General features: G+C 41.3%; 1 protein-coding gene across 2 annotated transcripts in view; it reads left to right on the top strand.

Annotated features, from left to right (window-relative positions):
* The window catches only part of LOC120568634 (cell surface glycoprotein 1-like), a 40,123-nt gene that overhangs the window by 487 nt on the left and 22,388 nt on the right, over positions 1–17,248 (top strand). For both annotated transcript variants that reach the window (XM_039816267.1, XM_039816266.1), the window contains exons 2-7: positions 1,282–1,337; positions 3,923–4,086; positions 4,188–4,351; positions 7,997–8,194; positions 9,241–9,333; positions 11,916–12,006. In XM_039816267.1, coding sequence (XP_039672201.1) covers positions 1,282–1,337; positions 3,923–4,086; positions 4,188–4,351; positions 7,997–8,194; positions 9,241–9,333; positions 11,916–12,006 — 766 coding nt within the window. The remainder of the gene's footprint in view (positions 1–1,281; positions 1,338–3,922; positions 4,087–4,187; positions 4,352–7,996; positions 8,195–9,240; positions 9,334–11,915; positions 12,007–17,248) is intronic.

Here is a 17,248-nt window from a genome sequence, read left to right as displayed (position 1 = left end):
TGTGTGTGTGTGTGTGTGTGTGTGTGTGTGTGTGTGTGTGTACGTACATTTGAAAGCTCATGGCTCCCTGTTCAGGCCTCCTGGAGGAAAAGAACATAATGTTACAGCAGCAGCATGGCTGTAAAAACAAGCCTGCTGCAGGCCTGCTGCTGCACACCCACCCCCAACTCAAAACCTCCTCACATTTCTTTGGTTTTTAGTGATATAGGTTTTTCAGTTTGTATCCTAGAACTGCCCATAATTAGCAGACTAATCGATTAGGTGATCAACAGTACATTAGTGGCAACTATTTAACTATAATTGATTTTTCACGCAGGAGTGTCCAACATGTGCTTGTTACAGCTTCTCTAGTGTGACTAGTTGCTGCTTTCCTCTGTTACTGTATAGCATTGCAAACTGAACATCTTTAGGACACTGTGATGGGAAATATAAATTAACAGTAATAAGTTGATAACAATTGATAGTTGCAGCCCTAAAAGTTCCGAGTCATAGTCATGATTCACGCACTAGTAACAAAAGCTACACACTGCTCAACTGTCTTATTTTTTTTTCAGTATATTCAATAGATTTAAATCAAAATGTATTAAATCTGTACTGTTCAGGCTTGCTAAATAAGCAACCTATATCCAAAGTCACTGTTCTGCACATTTTTCATAAATGCTCCCTTTTATAATGTCACTATTATAGTATTGTTCTTCCACTTCCATGTACTTCCATGTGTCTGCTTTGGGGAAAGCTGAGCTGTGGTCAGTCACACGTTTTAGGTTTCACGCTGGTCGGCTAAAAATAAAGTCAAAAGCTTCTGCTGACGGTTTTAGGAACAGAGAAAACAGTCTCAGTGGCATTCTTCACCAGACATTCCCAAAATTCCAACCTGTCTTTACACTTAGAGGAAGTTTCTCCCACAGATGCCATATTCTTTTAATATTGAGAGCGTCATCCCCTTCCCGTTTGAACTTTGAATTCTTCACAAACTCTCATATTGCTAGCCTTGTATGTTTCTGCATGGATTCATTTCCGGGAGTGTGTGGAATCAAAGTGGAAGCGTTCAGGAAATTAGCTTTTTCCCTTTCAACTCAGTTGGGTTACAGGAATATTGTCCAGCCACTTGATTATAGATGCAACATTCAGGGAATCAGTCAGAAGTGATAAAATGTGCTTTCACAACACATTTGGATAACGTTTAGAAGGTTTTAAATGTATTTGTGTGTGTGTGTGTGTGTGTGTGTGTGTGTGTGTGTGTGTGTGTGTGTGTGTGTGTGTGTGTGTGTGTGTCTGTAGGTGGAGACAGCCGAGGAGAGCTCCAACCTACATGATATCTACACAGGCTGGATGAAGTAAGTCTAACGTGTTACTACGCCTTGCAGGAAGTGTGGAGATTTTTCTTGATCATACAATCACTCAAACAGTTCATAGATGCACCAGTAATGACAATAATTACATATTGCTCAGGTATACATGCTATATGTACAAAACATCATAACAAATATTAGATGAATTAACATAAAATCAAAGCATTAATCCCAGTGGGAAAGTGCTGTGCATTCGCATAATTTATGAAAATAAATGAAAATGTGGAAGAAAAAAAAAAACTAGGGACCTACTTTGAATATACACTGTGCAATGATAGCGGACAATAATTCACTGTACATTAAATGTGCAGGTAGAAAATAATGTTTACTATACAGTTAGGTGCTAGATGGAGCGTGCATAGCTTTATGGGACGTTTGATGGTTTAAACTGGGCTTCAGCCAAATGCGTAAAGTGTATTTGCAGTAAATGTTTCTTAGCTCTCCATGGTTTTTATTTCGTGCAAAATGATTGAATCGTCTTTTACTCCTGTGTTTTCTTTTATCGTTGGGTTTTATGATCTGGCTTTGGCTCAGCAGGTAGCACAGTCCAAAGACACGCAGCTTTCAGGTGGATTGGAGACTCCAGACTGTCTCTGCAAACAGGATGTCACTGTTTGTGTGCGGTGTGTCTCTCTGTGAATGACTGCCTGGCCTTCTGCCCAGTGCATTCTGGGATTCAAATCCCTGCTACCCTGAAAAGGATTAAACAGGCAGCAGATTAATGAATGAATGAATGACGTCAGCCCATGTCTGTGATTTCCCACTGGGAATCTTGCACTAAAATGATACAAATCAAAGCCAGTCAATGAAACCTTATCCTATTGGTCTGAATGTAAGCAGATCCTATATACTTTTTTTCTTCCAACAGCTGTTTTTAGAAAAAATATACTGAGAAACCCTTTATTAGATATTTTCTACCCGAGATACCACCTCTGTGGTGCTTATCTCGGTAGTAAAAGTGAATTATGAAACGCTTAAATCAAAGCAGAATATACAAACCCCACATTTGTGTACTGTGTTTTCAAGATGAGCTAATTCTTCCTTCTGCTCATCAGTCACATACAACCCCCCCCCGTCAGAAGAATTTATTCTAACATCATCATCATCATGACATTCACAGACATCTGTAGTTCTTGGCTGCTTGACACGTCATCCGGAAACGCTTCAGACTCGTTGTCACTCGTCAGGAATTTATTCCCTCAAACGCGTTACACGATCTGTCAGAAACAGTCAGGACGGACGAATGCTACAAGCCTTGAGCTGTGTCCCAAATCCACACTAGTGTGTCACAGTATGCTGTTTTAGCAGTTAATACAACAAATACTTTGAATTTGAAAGTTAAAACTTCACAAAGAAAGCATCATGTCTTTCTTAAGGGGAGACACTGCAGGTGAATAGGAACTAAAAAAGAACTAATGAATATTACCATGAAACTTCCCCAGTTGATTACTTACATTAAGACAAATATCTTTTGTATTACAAAATCTTGTTAAATATGCGCATACATTTCCAGAGCAGAAATCTGAACATTGGAAAAAGCCAGTTTCAAAATTCTTCTTTTATTTTGTTGACACACTAGAGTCAAAAGGTTTTACAGAGGGGGATTTTGGATATCTTTTATCACTGCAAAAATCCAAATATGGTGTCAACAGCCATAAAATAAAATGTTATATAAATTAGTATATGAATAATATCTGAACAAACCCCTCTGTAAAAACCTTCAGAATATAGATAGGAATGTATCTGGAAGGTTTGGTGTATGGGAGTGCTGCTGAAGTGGAGATGTCTGGCTCAGAGTCAGAGAAAAACCCATTTCGAGAAAACGACCTTTAAAGGAATGGATTATAAAATAAATAAAATATTTTGCAAGACATTACAGGTGATAGGGTAAACAAATGAAGCTAACAGGTATCAACATGACCCTTTCCTAGTTAATTACTTACATTAAGACATATTTTAGTATTCAAAGTTTTCTGAAATGTTTTGTTAAAATATGCAAATGAGGCATTATCTAATGCTAACTTTTGCTGAATTTTTAGGAGAAATTCACAGGTGCAAATACACAGTGTAGTAAAATAAACGCCTTAATGTGTATTTTGGATGTTTTTCCCCCAGTAGTCTGAAAGAAGACATACTATGGAAGTAAAATAGCCCCAAAAACTCAAAATTGAACAATTATGGTTTTGCCTGGGGTGTCTCCCCTTAAGACTGATAACTTGTTTTTGTGTACCAAGATCTTGGATCTGGAGCTTTTTTTTACCACATCCACAATTTATTTAAATCTTTGCCAGCTGTGAGCAGCTCCTCCAGTTCCTTTGTGCATTGCATTGTGGGAGAAAAGTATCCATCACACTCTAAAATAAATCACAGTTGGTAAGCATTCTGTCTGCTCTGAGTTTTTCTGCTTTTTGAGTTTTTCCAAACTTGCTCAGGATTAGTATGCAGTATGGATTTGAATACCTGATTCCAGGAAAATATGCCTGCAGCATCACTTTCCAGTCTCTCTAAATACGCTGAAGGGTTTCCAAAATCAGCCAGAAATAAAATGTGTGTGTGTGTGTGTGTTGTAGGCTGTGCTCTCTAGCCCAGCATGCCAAGCAGGAGACAGAAGACCCTACTTTAAAGAAGAAGAGCATTAAACCAGAACCTGCCACCAGCGAAGAAGAGGAGGGCGCAGACACTAAACCCTCCAACATCCCAGAGGAAAACAACGTGGATGCAAAACCTCCACTTGGTAAGTGTTCCTTTTGCTCTTTTTTTGTTTGTTGCCCCATTTCGTAAAAGTTTAAACTATAACCCTTTAACCAATGTATGTATTGTGTGCCTCTGCCTCAGGGTCCGAGACAGATGGTGCTGAGTCATCCAACCCAGATCCCCCCTGTGAGGGGAGAGATGCTGAGTCGGTCTCTGAGCAGCTGCTGCATCCTGCAGCTGAAACCAAAGCAACAGACTCAGACAGTGAAGAAAAGAGAAAGGAGGAGACCCAACCGGAGCCAGAGGTGAGCAGAGAGAGGCAGATATGAGCACCTTATCACGGATCCTATCTGGAAAAAAAGAAACATTGGCACATGACAGTGTATCGGCATGGTCACCGGTTTGGATCCCTGAACCTCTTGCTGCTGCAGCTCGATGAAAAGAGAGAAAATCTTTTCAGTTTTATTCTAGTTTGAACCAGAGTTTGATGGTATCCCTCTACCCCTAATCTTGCGTAGTCTTGTAGTTAACAAGGTGCAGCTGTTCACCATCCCTGCCAGGAGGTGAGATTGGCAAGAAAAATGGAAAACAATGAACGGGTGGTTGTGGCCATCTAGTGAAAACAATGTGTGAGACTTACAAGTCAAAAAGTCCTTTTTTGTACCTTTTTGTACAGTGTTAAATCGGAGGTAGTGTGTTTCATACCTGCAAACTAGTCGCTTTTTGGCAAAAAATCGCCGTTTTGAATGGGAAAATGTCATCCACGTGAATCGTGTAGATCTGAAGAGTTTATTTTAAGGGGGGGTCCCCGAGACCCAGTGCTAATACGGCACCGGTGCCTTAACGGAAGTAAAATGTGTCACCTTTTTCAGCCCTTCTGAGTTTGCAGGTATGGTGTTTAAAAACAGAACAAATGGTGCTGGGCTGGCTGCCACTCGCATGGGGCCAGAACTGGAAGTCGTGATGGGGAAATTAAAAAAGTGGCAAATAGTAACTAGTCTTGAATGTTCCGCAGCAGCAGGAAACCAAACACACCCACACATAGCTGTTGCCCAGTCACTGTAATAATGTGCTAATAGATGGACAGTAGCTCCAGTGTTGTTATATGCCTCTGAAATACACACAGACTTTTTTCATGTCTACTGGTCTCGTCTGTATCTGTTAGTTTGTGTTCGTTTGTTATTTCAAGTGTGTGTGTGTGTGTGTGTGTGTGTGTGTGTGTGTGTGTGTGTGTGTGTGTGTGTGTGTGTGTGTGTACACCATGTCTTGTCTCTGCTCTTTTCTGTGGGCCCAGTGATGCAGTACGTAATGCTGTTTGAACAGAAACTGTGTGTGACAGAAACCTAAAAAAGACAAATTGTGTGTTTCTGTGGGTAGGTGTGTTAATGGCTCTTTGTGGTTGTGTCTACAAACCCCTGATTGCTTTGCTTTGTGTCTGACAGCAGAAGAGTTGCGTTTTCTACAGATTCTTCTCTGTGTGCTAAAAACGAGTTCAGAACCACAGCACTGGACTTTACTTTTAACAGAACAAATATGTTTCCACTAAACAGAATTCAATTAGTTTTTATTTGTGGTTAAGTTTTGTTCTCCAGCTGGTCAGATTACATCTGGCCCGCATTCAGAAGAGAAGATTAATACATTCTGCCAAAGATATTTGACGACGTGACTAGGGTTTATTTTTTGTGATACTTTTTCCTATGCTTTTGATTTGTAGTTTCACAATGTTTAGTTAAAATGAATTGAAGCCTGATCTACTTTATTCCTCTGTGCCAGAGAACAGAGAACCATGAATACAGAGGCTGTAGTTTGACTCAATCCCACCTGCACCATCCTGCTGCTGAAATACTTCAACAGGGCACCAAATCCGCAGCTGAAAGTAGTCCCCAACAAATGCACCATTTACTGTAGGTTGAGTCACCTTTGCTAAAGACTACAGTGCCCAGTTTTTGTGGAAAATGACTATACAAATCATGACCAGTTTTTAAAGGTACACCTCTTCAGTAGGAACCCTCAGGCAGGGTAGGGAAGTCAGAGTATTGGGAGACTGAAGGTCTTCTCATAAGATTTGTTGGCGTAAAGAAAAACATAAATATTGTCAGCCTTATCCCCCATTTTCCACTGGGCGCGACTTTGCTGCGTTCCGGCTGTGTTCTGGTTTTGTTCCGTCCTCCGCCACACGCCATACCACACCGGGAGCGTGCCAGAAGTGGAGCGTCCTGCTGCCCGGCTCGCAGATTACCATATTTTGTCTCTACAAGTACTTTACGGAACAATCGCGTATTTATTAAGCTAGTATCTACCTTCCACTCCAAGCACTCCTACAGTTAAACTCCATGTCGGTGGCCAGGTTAGCTCAGTTGGTAGAGCAGGCGCACATATATAGAGGTTTACTCCTCGACGCAGCTGCCGCGGGTTCGACTCCGGCCTGTGGCCCTTTGCTGCATGCCATTCCCCTTTTATCTCCCCTTTCATGTTCATCTGTCCTGTGGAATTAAAGGCCTAAAATGCCCCAAAAATAATCTTAAAAAAATACAAAATACTCCATGCCTTCTCTTTTCTGGTGTTGTCTTTATAAAAAAGATCTGTGATGTCTATTGTGTTTTTTCCTTCTCAAAGATGGATCTCTCGTCGTCCGCAGTGTTGTAGAGGAGACAAACGATATTTGGGGGGGGGGTGGGGTCTTTTGATAAACTGACTGGATACTCTCACTGTTTCACTTCCTGCCCAGCTGTCCGAACGCCCCACGGCTCGTCTGAAAATAGACCTGACGCGTATCTTTAGCGGAGCGGAGAGCTGCTTCACGCACGCTACTGGGACGCGCCGTGACGCGGCTGGTGGATTATCAAACATTGACTTAAATGGCTGCGATTGCTCGCGGGGGTTGCGACTAGCCCAGAACGCAGTGCAGACACGCCCGGTGGATAATAGGGGTTATCATCTCTATTCCCATTTTGCCGGGAGCAGTAAAAATATGCTCAAAAACCAGCAGAGATCCTTAATTCTGTGGGGAGAGGTAGCAGGGACACATGTGTTAGCCTTCCTGTGTGTTCTGACTAGGGATGCACCGAATATTCGGCCACCGAACATTTTTGGCCGAAAATGGCCCAAAAGGGCATTTTCGGTTTTCGGCCGAAATACCTTTATCACCGAAACAATACGGCCGAAAATGTTGTGATGACGCAAACAGAAAACGCGACCTGCACGTGTGTCAGTACCCGATCCGTTCCACCTGCAAAGCGTCTCCTAAGCAAAGAGGTTGAGACGGACCACGGAGTGAAAACAATGAAAAGTATTCTTAGAGTCTGTCAGCACACGTTTCAGTGAGATCTGTTCGGATCCTCTGCACTTCATCGCGACTGTACTTGATCCGCGTTATAAAGACCATTACTTGAGGCGGGAAATAAAGCAGGGCGCCGCGAGAAATGATCCAGGCGCGATGGATGCGGAGAACCCGGTGGAGACGAGGCGAGCGCGCGCAGCGCAGGAGATCAGAGCGCAGAAAAAAGACTTGTCTCGCTGCACCAGATGAGGGGCATGCACCCTCGTTGTCTGATATGTTCAGTGAAATCCTGCAAGAAAGTGCCTCAATTAATAATAATAATAATAATAATAATAATAATAATAATAATAACAACAATAGGTAAGCTATTCTGTTCTTAGGCTACTGTATACTGTATGTGACTATCAGATTGTAGCCATATTTCTGCTAGATATTTTTTTAATTAAACTTTAATATTAATTTATACAATTGCAATGCCTTGATTTTAGTAAAGTTAGTACACAGTCATAGCCATAAATGCAATGGTACTAATAATTGGCTTAATTTCTTTCGGTGTTTCGGTTTCGGTTTTCGGTCTTGGTTTCCTCTTTTTTCGGTTTTCGGTTTCGGCCAAGAATTTTCATTTCGGTGCATCACTAGTTCTGACTGCCTACCTGTACATATTCTGTAGCCAGCTCCTGTTGACGTGTCTGCTGAGGCCGCTAACGAGGCAGAGAGTTCCAGCTCGGACTTTGAGGACGAGGTTGGCCCCGGCCCGGTCGAGCCCGGACAAGCTGCCGCTGATCGGGCTGGGGATGGGCTCCCGGCCCCGGATCCGGCCCCTGAGAGCAGCGTGGAGCAGAAAGAGGACGATGATGAGCTGAAGCAGGTTAGTGACCTGAGGCTGAATCCAAACTATGTGACTGTGTAACATCCTTCCTCCAACAAACATAAATAACGCTTACTTTTAACTATTTTACTTTCAAGTGCTGCCAAGATTTCCATCTCTTTCATTTTTGGCAGTTACATTTTCACATAAATCTACTCACCTGTCCTTTTGGCCAAAGTTTCTCAGATCTTAATGCCTGCATTTTCTTCCCTCGTACAGAAGAGAGGATATCACTCCCAACTTTTCCGTAAAGATATGCCAGCTAAATGTTGCTCTTTATCATTCATAACTTTTCTGAGTTGCTGGTGTCCACTATTTCAGTTTGTCCTAGATTAGAGCCAGTACAGCTTCCAGTACTGTATATTCTCATTCTACTCCACCAAACTGCTACATAAATGAGCCAAAATGTTCATCAGTTTTAACCCCAACTCATAAAAAGAGGAGTATTTGTTGAGTCCTGGCACAGCCAAGCCTTTTTTCCCCTCGGCTCACCCTGTGCACATCTGAATCTTATTTGTGACTGGCTGAAGTGTATTGTTTGTGCTGTTTAGCTTCCAGTAGGAAACCGTGCACGCAGTTCCCTGCTGATTCACTCTTTATATTCTGGCATGTGGAGGTTTGGGATTTAATGTCGGCAAACCTGTTGGCAGGAAACAAAATGTTCAGATACTTATCGATACTCTTATCGATACTACTATTTAAAAAATAGACATTAAAAGATTCTTTTTTTTTTGCAGAAATAAGTTCAATTGTTTCCTGTATATATAATTAGGAAGGAGTAATTGCTACACATGTTTGGTCTAACCCCTATAAGCAATAAAAAATGAGTTTTATCTGGTTGTCAGAACAGCTCACACTACAGTAAGTTCTGCTGAGCAGCTTGTCACTACATGAATGAAACGTCGTCGATATAGACTATGAAAGACCCAACTTATAAACTAAAAAAGCAAATGAACAATAAAATAAAATGATCCTTTAAATTCTCCCTACAGGAAAAAGATAAATGAATGTAGTGGTGTATTACATGTTTAGATTTCCTTCCTCAGGAGACGGAAGCAGCCCCAGATGAAAGCTCTGCAGCTGAACAGACAGCCGTCAATCAAACCGAGGCCTCAGAGGATGAAGACAGCGCTGCAAAGGTGCACTAATGGTTGACATTTCTATATGTTTCTAGATTTGTTTTTCAGTCCCTCCAGAAAAACGCGATTATGCGATCGCATAATGTCCGCATATTTATGCGGGGGGCTGTATTTTTTCAAATACGCTGCACTTTTGCCGCATAAATTGCTGATTTCTGCGCAAAATATGCAGGGCTTGCATGATTTCATAATCCCCGCATTTTCGTTGCAAAAAAGTCCCATATATCTTACTAGAAAGTTGACAAATGTTGCGTTTACTTCACACGAGCAGCCATTTTCGTTATGAAGTGACTTAATTACGTGACGTAAGCATCGTCGAAAAGCAGGGTGTCTTTTTTCTCTTTTTCATCAAACCGCAATTTTTGCAAGTTCCCGCAATTTCATCGCATAAAATTGCATAAATATCCCGCATATTCCATCGCATTTTTTAAGAAAACGTGCCGCATAATCAAGGATTTTTGCCTGCAACACTAGCTAAGTTTCCATCCACTTGTCAATCGAATTATCTGAAGTTCGGTAAAAAAACTCGTGCGAATAAAGCTGGTGAAAGTGTGTTTCCATCCAACAGCTTTAAAGCGAATAAAAACCTGTGCGTAATGACGTCACATGCTGTTTTGCGATTAAATTGGTATATCGAATTGATTTGAGACATTTTATGGTGTTTCCATTCATTTTTGCACTGAATCGCACAACATTCAAGCGAACTCTTGCGAACAAAGTTTTGCTAGACAAAAGTAGTTGTTAATATTAGAAGCCAAGCTATAGCCTAAGCTCCGATGGACCTTTTGGCTGAGGATCTGATCCAGCTAATCAAAAAGGTGGAACTTGCCTTATATTTTCCCTCCGGCACCGCTGTGAGACAACTCTTTTTTGAGCCGTGTATCGCTGTTTGAGCGCCTTCCGGTTACTCCGCAGGACGTCCCACGGCTTGTCGTAAGGGACATTCTAAAAAGCTTAATGTGGTTTAATGTATCTAAACAACGATCAATCATCACCAGATGTATCATGGTCATATCTTGTCATGAACACTTAAGCCTGTCAAGAAAACATCCAACGATTATAGAAGTTATCTCACGTTAATGTTTTCTTCATCATAGTGTCAGATAACATCCATAATATTTGGACATTGGGTTAGATTTGAACGTTTTAAGTGGTTATGATGAGCAATATAGGAGAGGATTTTTTTGGTGATGATTGATCGTTGTTTAGCTACATTAAACCATGTTAAGCTTTTTCACATTATAAAGCCAATGAGAACCATGGAGAGTCAACCCCCAGCCGCTCCGCTGCCCTGCTGTGAAGCAGAAACGCTTTATGTCAGATAACGTCCATAATAATTGGACTTTGGGTTCGAGTTTTTGACAGTTTTCCGTGGTTATGAGGAGCAATATGAGAGAGAAATTAGGTAATCATTTATCATTGTTTAGGAACATTAAACCAAAAAGCTTTTTCCTCGCCATAGGGCGCAATGATGAAGAAAACATTAACGTGAGATAACTTTTTTTATAATTTAGTTTTTTTGACAGGCTTAAGTGTTCATGACAAGATATGACCATGATAAATCTGGTGATGATTGATCGTTGTTTAGATACATTAAAACACGTTAAGCTTTTTCACGTTAAGCGTTTTAGAATGTCCCTGTCGTAACCTTTGTTGGTCATTTCCTTCGCGAGCTCCTGATAAATGATGGCGTTTCTTAGATTTTTGCTATCTAAAATAGCCGTTATATTTTTCTGGTAAATTAGATTAAAAAAGTATCTTGTCTCCTCGTTTGTCCGCTTACATCTGTTTTTGTTGACACCTGTCATGTGTGCAAACAGAGCAGAAATACTGGGCGGAAATGAACTTAAACTTCTTCTTCTTCGTTTTATTGCGGGTTGCAACCATAAAATGACCTAAAACTTAATCGCAATTAATTATTTATTCGGCAAATAACGTTTCCATCAGCGTTTATTGCATAAGCCGTATATCGATCAAGAGAAAATCCGATGAGACCGAACGTATTTTCTTTGAGTCGATATTCATGAAATTCAGTCTGATTTTACGGTTTCCATAAGGCATTTTTCATTCGATATCCCTTAATTCGGATAAAAACGTGTGGATGGAAACATAGCTAATCACAAAACTCCGCATTTTTCTGGAAGGACTGGTTATTTCAAATGGCATGTTGGACACACATCTCTGGGTCTCATTTTGTAGCTAATGTCCACATGCCAGTCCTGCAACTCTGTGCAGCTTTTTGCTGTATACACTAGAGAGGATCCAGTCTGTGTCATGAATAGAAAAAACAAGAAATGAAGCAACATAGTAAGAGAAACTCTCCCTGTCTGCTGTATCAGAAAAGGGTTTAGTGCCACAATAAGTTACACTCATGTGGAATTTGCCTTGGTGAATGGTGCATACATAGACATATTAACCATTAATATGAAATGAGCAATGAATACAGAAACAAATATGTACATACAATAACTTTTGCATAAGAGAAAAAGAGGCTGAGGCACGGTTTGAGTGCAGAATGTGCAAAAAATACATAGTATGTGCTATGGGCAGGTCTGTTGTTGACCTGTTGATTTGTGTTGCAGGAGCCCAGCCAGGCTGAGCCCAGCACAGCTGACCTGACACCTCATGAGACCAATGACCAGCAGACAGAGAGGGAAGCCCCGCCCCCCGCAGGTAGGAACAACCAATGAGACGTGTGTTGACCAGGTTGTTCTTTACATGTTATGCATGGCATCCTCTCCGTCTCTTTCTCACCGCGCTGACGAGACTCGCACGGCGTCGTGAAGAAACTGCTCAGACCTCTTTTTTCCTTTTACGGCCTCGGCAGCGCTTTTCAAAGCCGCTGATGAAAGACCACGGAATGGTTTTACATTTTATTATGAAAGCCTAAACTTAAGGATGCTTGGCAATCAGACAGTATCAGATGTCCACGTTTGTTTCCACACTTAAAATAGTTTTAAAAAATGGTATTACCAGTTGTTGCACACACATAAAAGTCATTGCAAGGTTAGAGATAAGTTAAAGTTAAAGCTTTTTTGTTTTGTCCTCCGTTAAGACTTTTTTTTTTTTTACCATCAAATAAGATAACGTAAAGAAGCAAATCCAGAACGGCTGGAGAAATTTGCGCAAGCGCTGGCAACAAAACAACGTGCCGAAAATATGACTTTTTGGCACGACAGTCTGCGAAGACATGCTTGGGCAACCCGTTCTCATTCACAAGTCGTCACATACTGATACTTGGTCAGTGGCTCTCAGTGTCAGAAACCGACTTAAAAATCTCCCTTTAGCTTCTGTATGGGACCGGGCTCGACCGCGGCGCTGTAAAATGACGTAGTATGACGAGCGAAGAGTATGAAATGGAGAACTGCATTGGGATCCTGCGGGTCCCGTGGGACCCAAAACAAATATCATGGGAACGGGCGGCAGAGATGGGAAGTAACTAAGTACAAATACTTCGTTACTGTACTTAAGTAGATTTTTCGGATATTTCTACTTTACTTTACTATTTATTTTTTTGGCGACTTTTTACTTTTACTCCTTACATTTTAACACGAATATCGGTACTTTCTACTCCTTACATTTTAAAAATTGGCTCGTTACTTTAGTTTTGTACAAGAGGTCGTAATGTCGGAGAATAGCGCGGACACACAGAAAAAAGTGAGAAAAATTCAATCTAATTGGATGGGAATATATTGTAGGCTACGTTGCATGTAACGCACCACTACAAGACGACTCGACAGATTCGGCCGCATTCTGCATTCATTTGCGGCAAATAATTGCAGCTTGATGGCGGTAACGTTAGCACTAGTAGTATGGACGGCGACATGATTTGAAAATGAAGAAAACAGAGATCCCAGAGATTAGGCAGACAAGCAGCAAGACATTCCCAATCATCCCTGGCCTTATCTGAGAGAGATGTTTGAGATAGGCTAGGAGGCGTCAAGTATGACTCCTGGCCAATGTGCTGTGTAACTCTAAAAGTATGGGGAACTTCTTAATGAATCTATGTTTAGTAATTCATATTGTATCCTTTATTTTATTTCTATATTTGAGCACACATACATGTAGATTCCTTTTAAATGTTAAGGGGACGATTAAAAAAGAGAAACTGGATCTGTGAATTCTCACAGAATCACAATTGAATTCATATCTTGCTACTCAGTCAGAATCTTATTAAGCTGGAGTCCCAGTCTCTGTCACAATAATCATATATGTGATGTTTGGCAGACATCCATTTAAAATGTAGATGGCATATAAAGAGCCTGGTTTTTATGTCCACTGAAGTTTCTCATCTTGCACTCTAGTAACGTGTGTGGTCCAGGTAGCTTTGCATAAAAAGTGGTTGTCATTCGCAAGGCTACTTTTACTTTTATACTTTAAGTACATTTCAAAGCCTGTACTTTGTTACTTTTACTTAAGTAAAGAAGTTAAATCAGTACTTCTACTTTTACTAGAGTATTTTTTAACACAAGTATCTGTACTTCTACTTAAGTACGGGAAGTGAGAACCTTTGCCATCTCTGGCGGGCGGTTTTAACAAGGGCTGCAGCTGGGAGAGGGCACTCCTGGGATTTAAGGCAGCTGCTCCTGATTAGTGCTGTAACCGACTGTTAGGTTCGCTTAGCTAGGTTTTGTAAGAAAATCAGCAACACACACGGTGCATCCAGTTAAACACCCGCCAAACGCTTTATTTACACCCCTCTACTCCCTCTCTCTCACTTCTTTCCCGGGACACTTTAAGGTGTTGAGATGGTACAGACCAAATTTGAAGTCCATCAGATGAAATCTCTAGGAGGAGTTTGTTAAAGTATAGCACCTTGACTTTTAGGTCTACTTCCTGTTGCCACTAGGGGGCACTATGACTTTGAGCCAATATCGGCGTGTATATGTCGTCAGGCTTTGACTCTTATGAATCCTGAAAAGTTTCGAGCCAATCGGACAATGTACACTCAAGTTACACCCACTTCCTGTTTCGATGGCGAAACGCACAAAATGGCCGCCCCGCCACAGCGAAAAGTTTTTCTTTTAACAACTTTTCATCTTTAACGTCTTAAGATGGCACAGACTGAGTTTGAAGTCGATTGGATGAAATCTCTAGGAGGATGTGGAAATGGACAACATCGTACTAATTTCTAACATTCAATTCAAAATGGCGGACTTCCTGTTGGGTTTAGGGAATGGCTCCAATGAGCTTTTTTGTACGTCTTGACATGCTTCATAAGTTTCGTGAGTCTACGTTAAACGTACTGCAGGGGCTCAATTTTTTTAACTTTGTAGGGGGCGCTAGCGAGCCATTTTTGTGCGCCTATTCCCGAAACCCTTAAAATACGTACATTTTCACCAGGATTGATGCGACCGCCAATTTTGATGAGTTTTTGAGTATGTTAAGCCCCCAAAAAGGAGATTCATTTTCCGGAAGAATAATAATTCCTTCAGTTTCAATAGGGCCTTCGCCGCTGTTGGTGCTCAGGCCCTAATAAAACAACCTGAGCAAAACAAACCACAGCCAACACGTTCTAAAATAAGTGAAATGAATAAATTAATATTATATGTCACTTTGCCCTTATATTGCACTAGACTACTAATTATGCACTAGAACGTTATGTCGCTACTTATCACCGACAGATATGCATATTTATTAATACCATACAGTGAAAGAACTAGTTTCCCTGTCGGAGGGGAGAAGATACAAAATCAATGGTCAATCTATTGACAATCAATCTAATGTTTGCCGTGCGGGCGGGACCCAACACACAAGCTGCGGGAACGGGCAGGAGCAGAACACACACACCGCTGTGTCTCTCCATGTTGCAGGGGCGCCGTGAGTGAATGGGAGGGCGGGGCTGCGCGGAGGAGAGATCCAAACACAGGCACGGCTTTCCAGAAGGAATGGGTCATGTAACGCAACATTAAACCATATCGATATAAACGACATCGCTTCGTTCGTGGAGAGGCAGCAGATGCGAGGACGTTAGGTGCACCGGTGCGACCTAGGAAAAATCTTAGTCGCACCCTTACAAATTTTGGTCGCATTTGCGACCAAATTGGTCACACTCTAGAGCCCTGATGCTGAAAGAGTGGTCTCTATGAATATTTGTTTGTTTTTGTAATTTGGATGAACAGACCTTTTAAAATGTTCCACCACTCTTGTTGGCAGCATTGTGTCTCTAGCCGTTTGATTGCAAAATGTTTGGATCATTTCATTTTATCTGGGGGAAAAGAAAGTAAGACATAATGTTTAAGATTTTACCTTGATGCGCTGGGACTCGACGCCAACACTTGTGAAGAGTTTGAACGGCCCTGGCAGCTCTGTTCAGACAAGTTTTCCACAACGCCAGCCACTTGTTTAACATCTCAAAGGGTTTTTTAAAGCTTGTCAGAGCTCGTTAAGCAAACTGGAGCAATGAATTAGTCATCTGGAACACAAGCACCTCATTTAGCAAAGTGTTTGAAATGATTTCATGACTTTGGTGCGGAAATTAAAGTTGAAGAGACATGTTTCTCAGCAGGCATTTAGACTTGTCAAACTCAGGTGTAACTGATGACATTACTTACTTGCTTGAACAGTAATTAGTTCTAGCTGTCCTTTTGTTGCCACAATGAGTCCAAATGTCTGCTGTGACAAAGGCTTATGAGTGACATTCGTTGGAAACAAAGAAACGAGAGTGGACTGATGTTATCAAGATTTATTCAGAGACAATAACTTCAGCAGTCTGTAAATAGATTTTTATGAGCTATGCTCCGCCAACATCAGATTGACGTCTGGGGTTTTTAGTGAGATGTATTAACAATGTTTGTATGGGAATTTTAGCCAAACATTTCTTATATATTCTTCAACTTTGGTTTATGAAAAATGAATGACATTCCCATTAGTGTTAGCATGCTAACACGCTTAACTAAGATTTATTTTTTATTTATTTAGGATCCCCATTAGGTGTTACCGTGGTAACCATAGTTGTTACCATATTCTTCCTGGGGTTATTAATTCCACATTCCACAAGTATAATTCTACGGATACCTTCACATTTCCTTCTCAACAAATGTTTGACACAAGTAACCAATGGACACGTACCAGTGTACAATAGGGTTGGGTATCTTTATTTTTTTCTTCTAAACGGTGCCTGAACCGATACTTAAAAAAAAAAAGTAATAAAGAAAAACGACGGCTTGTTTATTGTTTAACATCTCCTCACTATCTGCTTGCTGCCTGTCCCCTGAACACACTGTAAAAAAAACTCTCATTATGCGCAAACTGCCTGTCCCCTGAACACACTGTAAAAAACATCTCACTATCTGCTAGCTGCCTGTCCCCTGAACACATTGTAAAAGCCGCAGTCTCTGTAGACAGCCCAGGCTCCACACACAGCAACAAAAACTAACTGCACCAACCTGCACCACCAAACATAAACAGTCTTCCAGCCAATAACTGATGAGAAGGATTTTGGGGTGGGGGTTGGGGGGTTAGTGCGTGGAAGCACAGAAGGGAGGGGAAGGGGACGGGATGAGGAGGACGGAGGGGCGAGCTAGTCTCGGTTTTGTTTGACAATACTTTGAACGTCAACAAGAATAACATCTCCCAACATCACTTAGAGCACTTTGAATATTGTGATGGGGGGGGTATCAAAAACTGAGGAGGACACGCTGTTGGATGATGTCCTCCTCTCCTACTTTAATGTCTAACAAATGTATCTCTTTCTCTCCCTGACCCCGTCTTTCACTGGTTGGAGCCTGAAAATCTTGTAAACAAATTAATAACATAACTAATTACACTGGTGGGACTGTTGAGCTCTGTTTCAGACTGAGACCTCCGGGTCAGGCTGGTCCTCATCCTCAACACGGGCCTTTTTCAGTCGCCGAAAATACTTTTCAATACTCATCTGGATTGAAGCAGCAAACATTCAGTGTAAGAGTAAAAA

This window comes from Perca fluviatilis, chromosome 11 (assembly GCF_010015445.1).
Source record: "Perca fluviatilis chromosome 11, GENO_Pfluv_1.0, whole genome shotgun sequence".
Taxonomy (NCBI): Eukaryota; Metazoa; Chordata; class Actinopteri; order Perciformes; family Percidae; genus Perca; species Perca fluviatilis.
This window is presented reverse-complemented; position numbering and strand designations above follow the sequence as displayed.